Genomic DNA, 16,852 nt, shown 5'->3' with positions numbered 1-16,852 from the left:
AAACCGCTAGAGGGCAACAGTGATACACTATATTAATAGCTGTAATTCAAACATCAAAATGCTAATTTTGAGCATAAGGACTATTTTATATTTTACATTTGGATGATTAGCCTACAGCTATTAATCTTACACATACTGAAAGATTGATCATTCTAGCACCACAATATTTGCGTTTTCATATTTGATATATGTAGGGATTTATTTATCCAAAAGATGTAGAACTACAGCATATTTGCTTCCAACTTTTGTCATAAAACACTCCGTGTTTATGAAAGGAACATAAAGCAGTTAACCTAAAGGCTGGTGTTCTTAGTGTCGTTCAAAAGTGTGAGAAGATTTGAAATGACAAAAAATTTATTGTTATTTTCTAGAATAACTAGGCAAAGTATTTGTTAACCTTTATTGTAGCTTCAATACATGTTCCAGCTTTATTCACAGCAGGAATATGATCAAATTCATTTCAGGTCTTTGAAGGGAAAGTCTGACACGATTGAAATGCATGGTGATATGACTTCTGATTTGTTAATGCAGTAGGTGTTAGTAATGACAAGCACAAAAACAACTAGCATAATTTGAATCGACAAGAATCTTACGTATACTGATACTTGTGTATGTTAATGGAGTCAGAACAGAGTATCAGTTCAAGAGAAATTCCTTTGTGGTTCTTCTAATTCCTCAGTTGGTTCTTAGTAAATTAGTTTAAAAATTATTTGAAATCCATAATACAGTTCTTTTAAAATAGCAGAACATAATTTCTTTGCTCGATGTACAATATGAATCCTCTGTTGTGTTGCACAAGATTGCATCACAGTGTGTGAAATCCCTAATAGACACATTTTAAATATAACTACAAATGTTTGTCAAGCCAAGCGATATAATTCTGCACTGCCCTTATTCCCACAGAGAAGTAGCAGGGCCAGAAAGCAAAGCTCACACAGCCATGAAAACCATCTTCGTAATGTTCGTTAGTGACAGAAACCCCTGCCAGCTCCAGCCTGCGAGCATACATCATTCCATCATCCCTCAAAACATCATGCTCACCGGTCATAATATAAGCACGTGGCACCATAAGCAAAACCTCATCCTCCGCCAGTAACGGAGCAGCTCTGGCATCCAGTAACGCTGGTATATCCTTTAAGATACCTGGAGAGCCAGTCACTGGAAACATAGGCTTATAATTTTTTATCAGTCGTTTGGGGAGGAAAGTGGTCCAGTCCAGATTTGAATGGATCAAGGACATTAGGTTTTGGTCCTGGGCTGTGTGGTTGTTTATCATAAGGGAGTGCACAAGGTCAAAGTCGGCACCTAGGTACTCCAACCAGAAACGGGCCATTAGCCAGCGATACAGGATGGGAACATTGTGGTTCTGTTGATAGGAAGCAGTGTTGAAGTCTAGCGCCTGAAGCACTGGGTAAACCAAGACCTGTAGTTTGAATTTTATAGAAGTAGTGTTGTCTACTCCAATCTAGTGAGAGAAAAAAATGTTGATTAGCGTAGCATCTCACTAACACTAGGGTTAAGGCTCCAACAGTTAATTCAATTTAGAGGAACAGTTCATGCAAAAACAATTTCATATTTTAAAATATCCCAAATCTTAGGTCCCATATGTAGCCCATTTCTGCCACAAAAGACAAAAAAATCATGCTTTGGTAAATCATAATAAAATTTAAAAAATCGTAAAATGTAAAAATTATGAGATAAAAAGTCAAGATTAAAAGACAGTCATAATTATGGCATAAAAGGTCAGTTATGAGATACTACTGTATGTTGAAATTATTAAATAAAAAGTTGAAAAAGAATGATGTGATAAAAGGTTATAATTATGACAAAAAGTTAATTATGAGATATAAAGTCATAATCATGACAAAATCGAAATTGAGTTACTAAGTCATAATTATGAGACAAAAGTAAAAAAAAGCTAATCGAAATGTCAGTCATAATTTTGACCCTTTATGTCATAATTATAACAAATTTATGTCAAGATAGTCAATGCATTGTGATTAATGTCTAAATAAATCTTTCCTTTGAGTCAGATCTTTCTAATCCATCTAAATAAGGATTTTTTCACCGTTCCTTTCTTTTAAAGATCACAGTGGTTAGCAGATCGCATCGTATGGCTTTGGACGTCATGGAATAAAGCACACAAATATTATGGACCACTGTTATGATACTTGAGGTGTTTTTGCAGATTTTCAAAGCTTAAAGCTCCAGTCCCCATCCATTGTTTTTGCATAAAAAGAGTGTACAGAACAATTCTTTAAAATTCCACAAAAGAAAGTCATGTAGGTTTGGAACAAACTGAGGGTGAGTAAATAATGACAGAAGTTACATTTTTTGGGAGAACCATCTCTTTAACAGAAAATACGACCTTAAAAGATGCATGTGATGACATGATAATACAATATTCCATCATAAGGAATCAAAGTAATTGAGTAATAAAACAGAAGTGTACCCGCTGAGCCACCGCGGCGGCCAGGTTTCCTCCAGCACTGTCTCCACACACTGCCACTCGCTCTGGATCGACCGAATACTTCTCCAGCACTTCTGGCCTCAGGAAATGCTTAGCGGCCCTCACACACTCGTCATACTGCACTGGGAAGTGCACATCAGGAGCCATGCGATAACTACACAAAATCAACACTCAGCATGACTGATCAAAACCACAGATGATTTTTCTCTTCCCATTCAAATGAAAGTATATACTCACTCCACCGTCACAACCACTGCATCCAGATCAGCTGCCATCTGTCTGCAGAGACTGTCATATGACCCCAACGCTGATGGCAAATAAAGCAGTCACATGAAAACACAACTCACACATAATCCAATGAATATAACAGCAGGCTTCATCAAGAAATGTATATAATGATTCATAAGGAAACCCATGGACATACTTGGAGCACCCAAGGCCCATCCACCTCCATGGATGAACATAACTGATCTCCTCAGCTTTCCGTCCTTTCCAGGAGGCTGGTATACATGTACATAGACTCCATCAAACAGGATATCTTCAATCTGGATCTCTTGGTTTGTGATCGGCACCAGACTCTCAAAATTGACAATGGCAGAGTTGATAACGTGGACTCTATGGCTCAAACCCAGTGAGTGAGCAACATCTCCCTACAAAACAACAGGGTCAGTAATCAGTGAACTGAACTAACCGTTCCCCTCATTATGGTTTTGAAACACAGTTTGCATGATATTTTTGGTGCAGTCACAAGGAGAACAAATGCCAAGGCATTGAAAAGGAGAGAAAAGTTCATGAAGACAGTGAATAGGGAACATTTCATCCTGCCCTTGGGTATTATCTATTGTGTTGCCAAATTGGACAAAGTTAATCCGAAACAGGCAACTCAAGGTCATTCTTTAACATGTCTCTTCACAAACAGATGGTCTTCTATTAATAGATATAATGGATGTTGTCTATCAGGTTTTATGCTGTTTATACAATGTAATTTTATTATCTCTGGTTAGATTTTATGTACTAAGTGCAACAATAAATTAGGTTTCACTTGAGTTTAATGACAAAACAAACTTTTATTATTATTTTGATTTTGTTAAAAAGACATATGACCTCCAAGTTAGGCAACATAGCCTGCTATTTCAGTTTAGCATAGAATATAAAAGCTTTCCAGCCAATCAAAATCATCCTTTCTTCAATTCACCTGGTGTACGGTTTAAAATGTGCTACTTACCATCATCACAACTCCCCGGAATGTGGCATCCAACACCATCAGTTTCCATGGTTCTGAGATTGTCCTAGGCAATGGGATGTAGATGTAATAGGCAACAGCTATAGCTAATAACAAGGTAATACCGCCAAGCAACTTCATCATGAAGTGATGTCTCTCTTCTTTTCTCTCTGCAGCTATCAAGGGGTTAGACAATATGACATTGAGCAATTCTACAAAGATTTTTTTGAAGTTACTGTTACTTCCTGTGAATTGTCCTATAGCATTCTGGGAAATGCAGTCTTTATTCTTTGTATAGAATCACTGCATACTGTGCTTGCATAGACAATAGTGTAAGTGTAATACCTTATTTAATGCACATTCATTCTCACTAATGAAGTCATTTCAGTTCATTTCATTCAACTCCTGAGCAAAGAATTTAGCCAGAATCTACAATATTATATTTCATGCTCCAATACAAACTTTGTATTTTTTAAAAGATCAGCAATCTTAATAAGACTACATTTTTAATGTAAATGAGTAATATGACCTTGTTGATTACTTGTACTCCTTTGACTTCAATAGTCATGTCAAATGTCCACCACTAGGGGTCATTGTTGTTATGAGAAACCCCCTCATTTGACCACTTACGTCTGAGGATTATAGAACATTTGTTCGGTTAGACATTAAATATGAACAAATATTAATAAACACTCCTTTGACCCTAAGTCCCGGTTAGTCTCACGCAATACATGTAGCAGTGTTTTATAAGATGAATAAATAGAAAACAAGTAAATAGAATAAATAGAGTGCTATTGTTGAGGGTCAAGTGTAGATGGAAGAGATGTGTCTTTAGCCGTTTCTTTAAGATGATCGGATCGAGTTAGAGGGAACAGTTAAGGTAAAAGTCTGTGAAAGTGATTTTATGCCTCTTTGGGATGGCACTATAAAGTTCACTTTAAGAACGCAAGCTTGGAGGGCACATAGGTCTATATACAATTATATATTGGTAGGCTAATAAATACACACACACACACACACTAAATTTGTGTAATTTAATCTATGATCAAGACAATTTATTTTAATTGTATTAAAATGTAATTGTTTCCAAGTAAATAAGTAAAAACCCATATTGACCAATAGAGCAGCACTGTTTATTATTTACCATGATAAATACTGACAGCACAATGCTGATACAGTAAATAGTGAAGTAGTAGCAGTGTTCTGGTTAGAAAAGTGCTCTCAGAAGCGCATCTGATGTTGCATTTCGTTACAACTGACGAAATGGATTGTGTCACAAAAATAAAAATGTTAGCAAATGCCAAGTGAGTACGGTCTGTGTTGAGCTGAAAACCAGACAGGTTCTAATGGTAGGTTTGATGTTTACCATAATCTCTCCTCACCACTGGCCATGCATGCAGTGCTTATGCTCTGAGCTCTTCTGTCCAAAACATCCCTAGCCATTCAGGATTTTTGTTACTTCTTTGCAGTGATTACTGTAATTGGAAAAAGACTGTGGCTAGCTCAGAGAGGACTGCCAAGTCAGGGGAAAAGAGCAAGGGTTTCTGCCATACACTGGGCTCTTTGGTCTTCATAACTGTTGTTTCTGCATTATCTATCATCCCTCCCCTCTTATTATGAGATAATTGAGGCTTGCAACTGTTTGCTTTTGTTAAACGACTTTGGTCAGAGTAGAATTGGAAATATCTGCTGAAGAGACGTCAAGGATGGAGTGACGTTTGAAGCCATTTCAAACTAAGCACAAAAAAGTTCTCAGTAGTTTACAGATAGCAGTGCTATAACTTTATGAGACTAAGTTTCTTCGGGCTAGCTAGCATATGGCTATTACTGAGAGTACTGTTAGCCTGTGGCCCAAATATCCATAATAAATCATACATATTCTAAATGAAACCATCTGTGGTGTGAAAATAATTCTAACGAGACCAAAAGTATTATGACTACAGGATTATATGAGGCTTTAAAGGACTAAAAAGCAGAATGCTAAACACATGCTCACTGGGTTTCAATGGTCCTCACACCACATAGCCTACTATCAAAAACAAACACTGCTATCTTTCTTTCTCAGAAACACTGTGTCATGTCAGTGATCATTCCTAAATCAGATGTCTAAAGAAAATCAGATTGGTTTAAAACTCAAAGGATCTGTGTGCTTACCTCCAACCTCTCAAACACAAAATGTCATGAGAAAATTCAGCTGTTAAACCGGGACCTACTTCTTGTTTGAGGCCATCTCACCACTAATCTTCCCTTTCGAGATGAAACGTCATTTCCCCCACTAATGATCATGGGAGTCATTTCTCTGAAGGTGTGGATACATACCAATGACTAACATGAGGTTTACCCTGCTAGAAAAACCAGGTTAAAGTGGTCAAGATGGTTTTGAACACGTAAACTGGTTAGACCAAGGGGTCTTTATCAGCTTTGCCTAATTGGTTTACCAGCCCTAACCAAGTTGAACTTGGCTAGACCTTGGTTATACCAGCTAATTATAATAAACAACAAACTAGAAGTGAAAATGTGAAGTCGAATGTGCATTATTTCTACCTGACCCAACTCTAAAAACAGGTTTTGGTGACATATAACTGACATTTTCAGTCAGACTGATAACAGTGGTGTCCAAAAATCTTAAACCTGAAAAACATGATGTAAAATCAATAAGAAATATTTCAGATTAAGATTTTAAGGCCACTGAGAAGTTATACTGTGACACTGATGTGACTCTGTACAGGCGGTCAGATGTTTTTCCTTTTATGAAAGCTCAAGATGCTTTTTGGATCATCTCAAATCATGCAGGAGAACATAATCATCAGGTTTGACACAAACTCGAAGAGTTCATGTAGCACGAGTGTGGCTGTCAATTAAGCAAAAACCAAATACTGAGAAAAATCAGATACTGAGACATTCTGAAATTAATTTTTCAGTTCAACTTTATAACAAAATTATTACTAGTAGTGTAAGATTTTTGGACCCTACTGTATTTTCCGTGTTCTGTAATTTGTTTATTTTTGATATTTTTTAGGTTACCTGACAATAGTTTTTTGTTTTAGTACAGATGAAGATGACTAGGTTGAAATGTTTCACTCCCTCCTCTTAAAAGGTCATTTGTTCTCTTCACACATAATGATAAATCTATTGTTCTCAGATACTATTTGAGTGAAAACTGACATTGACATTATCTGATTGTTTAGACATATGATATGAGTCAAGTAAACAAGCAATAGAGATGATTTTTTTACCAAATCTCCTCAGTGTTATAGAGCTTTTGGGTGGACACGAGGCTCCTCTGTTTGGACATCAGTTATGAGCACTGAGACCAGCAGTAGTGCTGGAGGTCTGGATGTTTTATGTTCTCAGTTCATGCCATTCCTGTCCTGTTCACAGACAGGGCTGCAGGGTTCTCGCTGGTGAAAGGTACAGCAAGGGGACATTGACCCTTTCTGGCTCTTCTTTGGCTCCAAGATGTGCTCAGCGTTGACAGGTTGATTGATCTGAATCTTGTGTTGTAGAGACACAGCAGATTTTGAGAGGTTAGTGTCAGGATTGGATAGACTGCAATAAGGAGACATGACCTCTTGATACACAGATATCTCACAATAAAACTTGCAGTAAAGTTATTGATAAGATTCAAACTAATAAACAACTTTCCACAAATTAAATCACATTTCGAGGTTTAGAAATGATCTAGAGTAAGTTAACGCTTGGCAACATGCATTTTTATTATATTTATTACTTTAATGTTCTCAACAAAAATCCCCAAATTAAATACAAATTTGTTTTATTTTTAAAATACCTGCTGGATCTCAATATACTGATGTATCATAAAATTTGAAAGGCTGTTACACCCTTTTAGGGAGCAACTCACCCCATATCACATCAATGGAAAGAAACAGCTGTAAAAAGACTCGCACTTGCTTTATAAGCTTTGATAATGGATATTGGCAAAGCCGTGGAAGGCAAATCCAGGGAAACACCCAAGAGAAGAGATGAGACAACTAGAGAAAAAAACTCCCATAATTCCCTTCACATGGTGTTACTTGGATCAGTAAGACTTGGCCCTCTGAACAGCTTGTTGAAAAAACAGGAGGCTTATTTCTCCATATGGGGCATCCTTTATACACCATGAGCGAGAGACTCAGATTTTACTCACAATGACATCATCTCTCATCATGTTCCTCTGGGCTGGAGTTTGCACTGCTGGCCCCAATCAGCAGAGAAACATTGGCCAACCTTCATTCACAGCACCTCCATTTGAGAGAAGAGAGGACAGATGAAGTCACAGAAAGTCCTTAAAAGTCAAAAGACTCCTTTGTCCAGGCCCTTACTGTGCTAATCCAAAGCAGAGCGACTTTAATGAGTTTTTGAGATTAAAGTTCTTTGATACCCCTATCGGCAGCTTTGACTGAGAGTCACCGTGCTCTCGTGCCCCAAGAGAAATGAAATTTAGAATCTGAGCTCAGATGATTACTCCTTTAGGCCCCACTGCTGTTTAAAGGAACAATTGACCCCCTAAATTAAAATTCTGTCATCGTTTACTTACTCCATGTCATTGCAAACCTGACTTTCTTTCCTCTGTGAAAATCCAAACAAGATGTTTAGCAGGATGTCTGAGCTGCTCTTATTAAAGTGATTGGGGACCAGCTGTCAAACTCCAAAAAGGTCAATATAAGCAGTGTGGCGAAGGTTACTTTGGAAATGCAATAGGTTACAGATTACAATTTACCCTTTTTAAAATGTAACATAACATGTAGTGTAACGATTTCAATTACTTTATCAAAGTAATGTAACTAATTAGATTTGATTACTTTTCTAAATTTATAATGAATGTTTTTAACCGTTTCAAACACTTAAAGCAGGCTGGGTAATTATTGTAGTACTCAACACTGATTCCTGTCAGACTTTCAAAATCCTTCATCAGTTGAATTAAGATGAGGTTAAATGCAGTTTTAAATTCATAGCAAGATATAGTTTAATAGCTATGACACTGTTTTTGAAATCAAATCTTTGCATAGCAAATAATATGCAAGGAAACACTGACATCTAACAATGCCTAAGAAAAAACAGTTAATCTTAAAAAATAAAGCATATACATGAACACAAAAAAATTTTCAGTAACTGTAACTGATTACAGCTACATTAATTTTGTAATTATAAATTACATGTAACTAGTTACTCCCCAATACTGAACATAAGAGTATCATAAAAGTAGTCCATGCAATTCTTTTGCTATTCCAAGTCACATAATAGCTTTTTGTGATGAACAAACCAAAATGTTATTCATTATTCACAAAAAAACCTTGCTTGCTTACTTGTAAGGTATGGAAACAAGCAGTTTGGACATTCTGCTAAATATCTTCTTTTTGGAGTTCCACTGAAGAAAGTCCTGCCAGTTTTATGATGACAATAATTTTAGCTAAACATTTAATGTGGAATTTGTTTTAGAAGCATGACTGCATTTAATTGAAGACAGTAGAGTGTTGATATCCAGATGGGCAGTTGTTTGGTCACTACATGCTGAAGCTAGTTTCCATAGCAGCAGAGTACACTGGATTCTGGCAATAATGTGCGGAAATGAAGGGATCATAGAGTATTTGACTGAAAATGGATTAGAGCTGCAAATCTTAAAATACCATGTTCTGTCTTGGTTATGGATACTTAGCTCATTAAGGATGTGCAAAATCAATGTAGCCTACCTGCAACCTTCATTTAGCAGCTTCAGTTAGAAATGTCTAAAAATATAAACATACAAAGGAAGGAACAGAGCGCAGAGGCTCAGTAATCCATGCATGACAGTGTCTAGCAAAATCTAAAAACATGTAGAAATAACCCTCAGGCATCCCAGCCAAGCCACGCTAACCTGCACCTGTCTTTTCATTCATATGTCATGATGAACTTGTAAGTTACAAACAGGCAGAGTTGATGTATCCCCATTCTCAGCTCAAACAAAAAGCCCTAAATATGGATAAACACATTGACGTGCTCATATATGACATATGTTTCACACATAGTATGTACATAACTCACAATTATGATTTAGTATGCCATAATTTAGATTTTTATATCATATCAACATTTTAATAGTATGTCATATCTCTTGTCATTATTTTCTCTTTTTATCCCCTGTTGAGGAAAACTTTACTGATGTTTCTTGAATTTTTATTGGTGTTCCTTTTTACTCCAGAAATCACCGTAAGAGCTGAATGAAGCGATATAAAAATGTGCATTAACATTAGGCTACTAGACATGTTCAGTGATTTTCACAAAACACTAGCTTTTAACTAAAATTATACAAATACCCAAACCTTATGCCTTTTCGGGGGGTGCTGAATAAACTTATAAACATTCCTTTTGTGCACGAGTTCTGTTAAGTCGTCATGAAGCGTTCGCTATCCATACCATTTCTCTTTACTCTCTCTTTGCCGGGAAAGCAGATTCCGTTTCAAACTAAATGTCCCCCGTAAACAATGGAAATAATGCGATCCTTAAGCAATGTTTTAACATACAAAAGATAACTCTTATTAAAGTCTGTTACATCCCCTAATTATGATTTAGTATATAAGGCTTTAGACTTCATTTTATAAAGTAGAATGTACGGTGGCCGAGAGAGCTCAATGCGCTGCAACTTCAGAAAACACATGCAAATAGAAAAGGCACCAGCAAATCAAGAAAACATGTTCAATTTGACAGCAGGTGCTGCAAATGCTCACAACACAAGCAAATACAGAAATGCACTGTAAATGCTCACAACACAAACTTTTTTATATTTGGTTATGTTGTGAGCATTTGCAGCGTGTGTTGTCAAATTGACAAAGTTGTTTTCTTAATTTGCAGGTGTTTTTTCTATTTGCAGTGCATTGAACTCTCTCGGCCACCGTAAGAATGTCTGTTTTGAAGAACTGTTTTTGACTATATTATGGGGTATTCCATCTATTTATGTTGTGAATGCTCTGCATACCAAAGCCACTTGAAGAGAATGAGTTCAGGGACTGCTTAATTAACAAATAAATACAATTAAATAAATGTAGCATACATTCCCTTGTCATTTTAGGTGTAACATAAAGCGTACTTAATAAAATGTTGGAAATATCGTCCATAATTTTTTTTAATTGCCAAACGACAACAGTTTTCATCAAATCTGTGCCAGTTGCAGAGGGATTAGCAGATCCCACAACAAAGAAGCCACCACTCATCATAGCTATATAATAAAAGTTAATGGGGTCCAAAACAACTCCCCTGACTGGATCCCCCTGTCTTTCACTGTATGAACAAAAAACACAGACATTTAAAAAATATATATAAAGAAAGTCATACAGGTTTGGGATGTTTTTTTTATTTTTTTGTCTTGAAAACTTTTATCCCTTTCTTTGCACTACAGTCAGCGAACTCAAGCAGCTTTCCTAAATGTCATTGTGGGCTTTTTTTCTGTTTTCTATAGCCTTCACAATTCAATAAGAAAGAATTCTTGCAGAAAAGTTTCTTTCTTCTTACGTTATGCCATGGAAACATCAAATACACACAATAGAAGCTTTCCTGTGCACATCTGCTTCCATTTTACCAGAGAAGGTGCTCCACTGTCCCTACTACATCCGTTGTAGGCAGAGAACACAAACACACACACACACACACACACACACATTTTGCTTTTGTTTTTCATCTCCGGCAAATACAGAGGTGTGCAGTCTGACATTCCTGTCTCCGAAATCAACACGAGAAGAGTTACAGCTTGCAGCTGTCGTCGAAGATGTCTTACGTACACACATACATACTAGTTGAATATTTACAGCAATTACAGTGTCTATTTATTTCATTGAATTTAACAGGACTTGGACTAGACTTTATGTGTAAGTTAGCATGGTAGGTTGTTAAAAACAAGAAATATGTCATTTCTGTCAGGACGATCTGTTTTGCAAGTCAGAGAGGGTTAAGTGACAGGACATGAGGAGTGTGTGTAGGGTACACAATGCTCTTCCTCGCTCTTGGCCCTGTGCCAAGCGGTGCCACAGTTGAAGGAGTTGCACACAAAGGATTGTTTCATGGAAGTGAAGGTACGCTTGTACAGTCATCCAGATCAGATTCCTGCAAATTCCACACTGACACTCCCCTCGGCAAGCTGCCCTTATTCCGCTCCAGATCTCCATGTAATCAAAGGGCTGATGGATGAAGATACAGTGTACAACAGAGAAGATCTTTCACTTCAAAGCTGTTTTTGATGTCTTCTTGTTAAACATGACACATTGATGAAATGCGCCATCCAAATACGGACTATATGGGGTTAGATATTTCACCATCAGCACACAGCAACTGATTAGCATTAGAATTATGTGCCTGTTAATGCTATTAGAAACATCTTGACAGTCGTGTTGTTGATAAATGAATGGCTGTCGCAGGCTCTGACAGGATTCTAGCAGTTCTTTCTCTGCTATTGTTGTTATCTCCAAAGCGGGATCAGAGCGATAGAGGCAAGAGAAAAGAGTGATATTAGAGGGAGAGGACAGTGATAGTGGAAATTGATGGTAATGATAGTGTGGGCTGATAAAAATCAGACAGGAATTGTAAGAGAAATGGGCCACCAGCCAGGGGAGCATTATGGATTGATCCCTACTGTTGGTGCTTCAAAAGTCAGGTATTGTGATCCCTTAAGACATTCTCATTTCCTGTTTGCCTCTGGGATCATAGTAGTAGCACTAGCCTTCACTTTGAACCTCCTGTGAGACATACATGACAATAATTCCATTGTACCAGGGCCTCACTCTTCTGGAGGGGAGAGTGTTGCATTTTCTAGGCAGAATGGTGGCGCTGGTGGCAGCTGAGGGCTGAACAGGCAGCCTGCGCTGTATTTATGGGTTCTGGAGCAAGAAGCAGCCTGGCTTAGAGCCTTGCACACATCACTGCAGACATTCATCAACAGCCGAGAGAACGTCACAGCCATCCTTCAGCTGACAACCTTCAGCAATGCTAGATCTCAGCGTCTAGCTTTGCCTTTTATTCTGTTATTCCCTTTTATTGCTTCTGCTTTTTCAGCCCATGGTCAATCTCCATTCAACACTCAGTTTGCTTTCAACCTCAATTTCTTTCGGTTTTCCTGCTTGTTTTTATGGGTGTGTTCAAATAAATATCCAGTCCAAAGGGTGCTTCAAATGAAATTGCTTTATATCACTTCACCAGAAGTTGAACAGTTATTGCATACAAGTTGACTAAATTGAATGTGATTAAAGGCAGTATGCAAATTATGAAAAGGGCCTTCAAATATGTCTTATTAATTTTCTTTTCTTACACAAATGTACTGTATATGTTTCATCAGAGATTTTGACAACCAGTTAACTTTAACTAAACTAAACTTGGTAACACTAGTAACATATTGGCTGTTTATTAGCACTTATTAAGCACAAATTCTGCATCCCTAAATCTACCTAATACCTGAAACTACCTTACTAACTATTAATAAGCAGCAAAGTTTATTGAGGCAAAAGTATAAAGAATTGGACCTTAAAATAAAATGTGACCCTAAACTTTAGTTAAACAAAAGTTAGGGCCCTTTCACACCAACAATGTCAAATATAACGGTATGAGTGTTATGTCATCTGTCACTATAAATGCTAGAGCTCTTAAACTGTGTAAATTCTGATTGGCAAATTTTTTGTTTTGTTAACTCTATCAGTTTACATTTTTTGCCTCTTCTGATGCCACTGATTATCCCTATGGAATTATTTTTGTGTCTTTATTAATCAAACAAAAATTCTGTATTTGAGAGCAAAACTAATTATTTTGTAATTAAAAAATTAAAGTTTGCAAAAAAAGTCAAGGTTCAAAATTAAAGTAATTGAAAACAAAATAATTTGCAGTGCGTGTAAATCTTTAAAAAATATATATTTTTCTTTGTGCACTTCAAAACATTTTCATCACTAATCCACAAATGTTGCTCTCTTTCCTGCCTTCTTTTTTTGCGGGTCTAAAACTTTTGTTTGCGAGTTGAAAAGTTTTGCTTGCGAGTGAAGCTGTGTGTCAGTGGGCGGTCTCTACGCACCAGGATGAAAGGCCCTTTTCTATTGGCCATCACCAACTACAGACAGGCTTAGCTAACGTTATGTATTTAGGTGGGGGAGCATGAGAAGAGAGAATAATTCAGTTCACTAGTCACTGAATTTAAGATGTTAAATTAGTTAACTTACCCAGTAAAGGAGCGGTTGCTGGCCATTGCTGCTAGAAGCTCGCTCTTCTGTCAGACTGGCGTCAGTGGCGGGAAAGCGTAGTGGGCGTGGTCAACCTGTCACTTCAATCGAGAGTGGCCAATAGAAAAGGGCCTTTCATCCTGGTGCGTAGAGATCGCCCACTGACACACAGCTTCACTCGCAAGCAAAACTTTTCAACTCGCAAACAAACGTTTTAGACCCGCAAAAAAAGAAGGCAGGAAAGAGAGCAACATTTGTGGATTAGTGATGAAAATGTTTTGAAGTGCACAAAGAAATATATATATATTTTTAAAGATTTACACGCACTGCAAATTATTTTGTTTTCAATTACTTTAATTTTGAACCTTAAAAAGACTTTTTTTGCAAACTTTTATTTTTTAATTACAAAATAATTAGTTTTGCTCTCAAATACAGAATTTTAGTTTGAATAATAAAGACACAAAAATAATTCCATAATTATCACCTAATTATATCACAAAACATCTTTCAGATACTCAACGGTTAGAAACCTAGCTAGCTAAAGTCTTCAGTGTTTTCCAAAATTCTTCCGTTTCCTCTTGAGAAAACTTTCTTCATATTAGTCTTTCCACGCTGTATTGACTGTCTCGTGGGATTTATTTAGTTAGCAGCTTATTTAATGGCTCACAGAAATACAAGGAGATGTGATTCATCAGTTGTAAATGATCCCTTTGAGTTTTGTTGGCTGAAGTATTGTCTGAGTTGCCAGTCCTCCTCTATAGAGCAGCAGTCCAAAACTGTAAGATTTTTATAAGAATAGTTTGTATTCTAGTCCATAGTTTGGTTGCAATGCACTTTATTTCAGAGGTGTTTTAAAGACTCACAGAAAAGAGGTTTGCATGTCTGTCTGTGGTGATTAGTAAGTGAACAGAACAGCAGCCCGAAGCCATTTTAGGTAAACCAAAAAAAGGAGTCATGCTGGTACATCACATAATCCACTTCCTGAAACAAAGCTGCTTTTCAGTTCATTCGTTGAAAAAAGAAAAACTGCATAAGCTTACTCAGATAAGCCATCAGTCAAACAAGGAAATGTGTGAAACTGACAGAGAGTGTAGACAGCTAGTGTTGATACAGTATGTGCTTTAGTTGTTGATGCTATTTTGAGACATGTTATTATAGGACCCTTACATTTTGAGAGATAATTGTTATTTTCGGCTTGCGACTCCGTATATAGTGCCATAGCAATTACGTATTACATAAATGCCATTTGAATAGGTCAAATAATAACTGTAGCCACAGAAGGAATGTCTATGCTCAGCTAAGGGGCCTTTCACACCAAAACTGGCACTGCATCAGCATGACAGAATGAACACATCACCCTGTGCCATTTCATGTCCAGCTGTGTTGGTGCCATTAGTCTCGACAGTAGCGCATTCTATTTCAGCCTCATGTTAACACGTCGGATCATCAGCTTTTTATACTTGGGATTTGCAGACAGTTCTGAAGCATGTTGTGTAAGTATAGGATACTGTCCACCTACGTGACTTCCCAGAATTTCCAGCGTACCTCATAATGCCGATTCGGTCATGCCAGAGGTTGAGAAAAATGTTTGAATTAATGACAGTGTTTTATTAATGATATTCAAAGCCAGACTGTGGTAATGCAAGCGAGAGCAATACTGAAATTTAAACACTGGTACTTCACTCAACATAAATTTTCATATGGAAAAAACTGTGTGTGTGTATATGTGTCTCAGTTTCTGGTTTGTCTGCCAGGGCTCGATGTGGCTGTGGCTTTCAGGGCCACCAAGGCATTGGACCAAGAGCCTTTGATTAGGACTGTACTTTCTGGACTCAGCAGCTGGAAATACAGGCCGCTGTCGTCCTGCAGACTTCTAAAGCAGACACTTAATCAGTTATTCTGTATCCAGCAGGCTTAAGTCATTGTTATTCTTGGCTCAGACAGAATGAGGTGTACCGTAGGCCTTCTATGAACTTCCACCGTCTTTAGTATTTTCTTTTTTTTTACAAAAAAAAGATTTCAGAAACAAATGGAGTGAGAAATTCTGTCTCCGAAGTAGGTAAAAATCTATCTATCTATCTATCTATCTATCTATCTATCTATCTATCTATCTATCTATCTATCTATCTATCTATCTATCTATCTATCTATCTATCTATCTATCTATCTATCTATCTATCTATCTATCTATCTGTGGGTATCATTCTATTTATTCTGAGTTTCAGCTTCTAAGAGGTGAGAAGAGAAGAGACGTAAACGTGTTTTACATATTAAACTCCAATAAAATTAATGGTGGAGTGCAAGAAAAACATACCTTGTATCACGTCCCTTCGTTAAGATGAGGTGTCTGTATCACCTAGAAGAGACACCTCTACAAGATGTTGATTGGGTCTAATAAAATGTGTGCATTTACAGTTTTCTCTGCTGTGGTATGAGCATGGGGTGAGTGCCACATGTAAAGCTGTCATTCTGAGTGTAAAGTTTTCACTGACTCTGGAGAGTTTGGCAACACATGCAGTAAACACTAATTATAACATGCTTTCTGACAACTATAAACCTAGTTTAAACACGCAGCAGTTTCTCTTGGCTCCTCTCTGCCCTGCCATTCCACTGCACCAGTTCTGCTTATCTTCTTTGGTTGTTTTTCATTCATTATTTACACTTGATAGAGTGGAACAACCATAACAACTGCTTTAATTGTGCTTCTCTGGGGCATGGATTTAAAGTCCTCCCTCACCTGACATCTAGTGACCTGAGAAGTTCTGTTTTACACCATTATAGAACTAGGAGGGTTAGAGTGTAGCCACAAATCTGTGCTCATTAAAAGGCCATGAGAAGAAAGATCATGTTCATTAGAGTCATTCTGTGTGGATTGGAGAACATTTTACTCATACAGCTTTGAGGCAGAGCAGCGGGGTCATCTTTCATGGCTGGGGTCCAGCTCTCTGATGTTGAGGCCTTCATGCTTCAGCGCTGACCCCTGACATGGAAGCA

General features: G+C 37.3%; 1 protein-coding gene across 1 annotated transcript; it reads right to left on the bottom strand.

Moving 5' to 3' along the window:
• Positions 1-169: 169 nt before the first annotated feature.
• Positions 170-13,924, bottom strand: LOC306846570 (neutral cholesterol ester hydrolase 1-like). The gene is made up of 8 exons (XM_079380033.1): positions 13,859-13,924; positions 7,840-7,934; positions 6,929-7,186; positions 3,696-3,868; positions 2,895-3,120; positions 2,708-2,777; positions 2,453-2,624; positions 170-1,465 (listed from the first exon to the last, which is right to left on the bottom strand). The coding sequence occupies exons 4-8, from the start codon at positions 3,834-3,836 to the stop codon at positions 848-850; spliced, it is 1,227 nt and encodes a 408-aa protein (XP_079236159.1). The 5' UTR covers positions 3,837-3,868; positions 6,929-7,186; positions 7,840-7,934; positions 13,859-13,924; the 3' UTR covers positions 170-847.
• Between the last annotated feature and the right edge of the window lie 2,928 nt (positions 13,925-16,852).

This window comes from Barbus barbus, assembly GCF_936440315.1.
Source record: "Barbus barbus genome assembly, chromosome: 26".
In the NCBI taxonomy this organism is placed as follows: Eukaryota; Metazoa; Chordata; class Actinopteri; order Cypriniformes; family Cyprinidae; genus Barbus; species Barbus barbus.
Note: the sequence above shows the minus strand (reverse complement) of the source record. Positions and strands in the feature narration are given on the sequence as shown.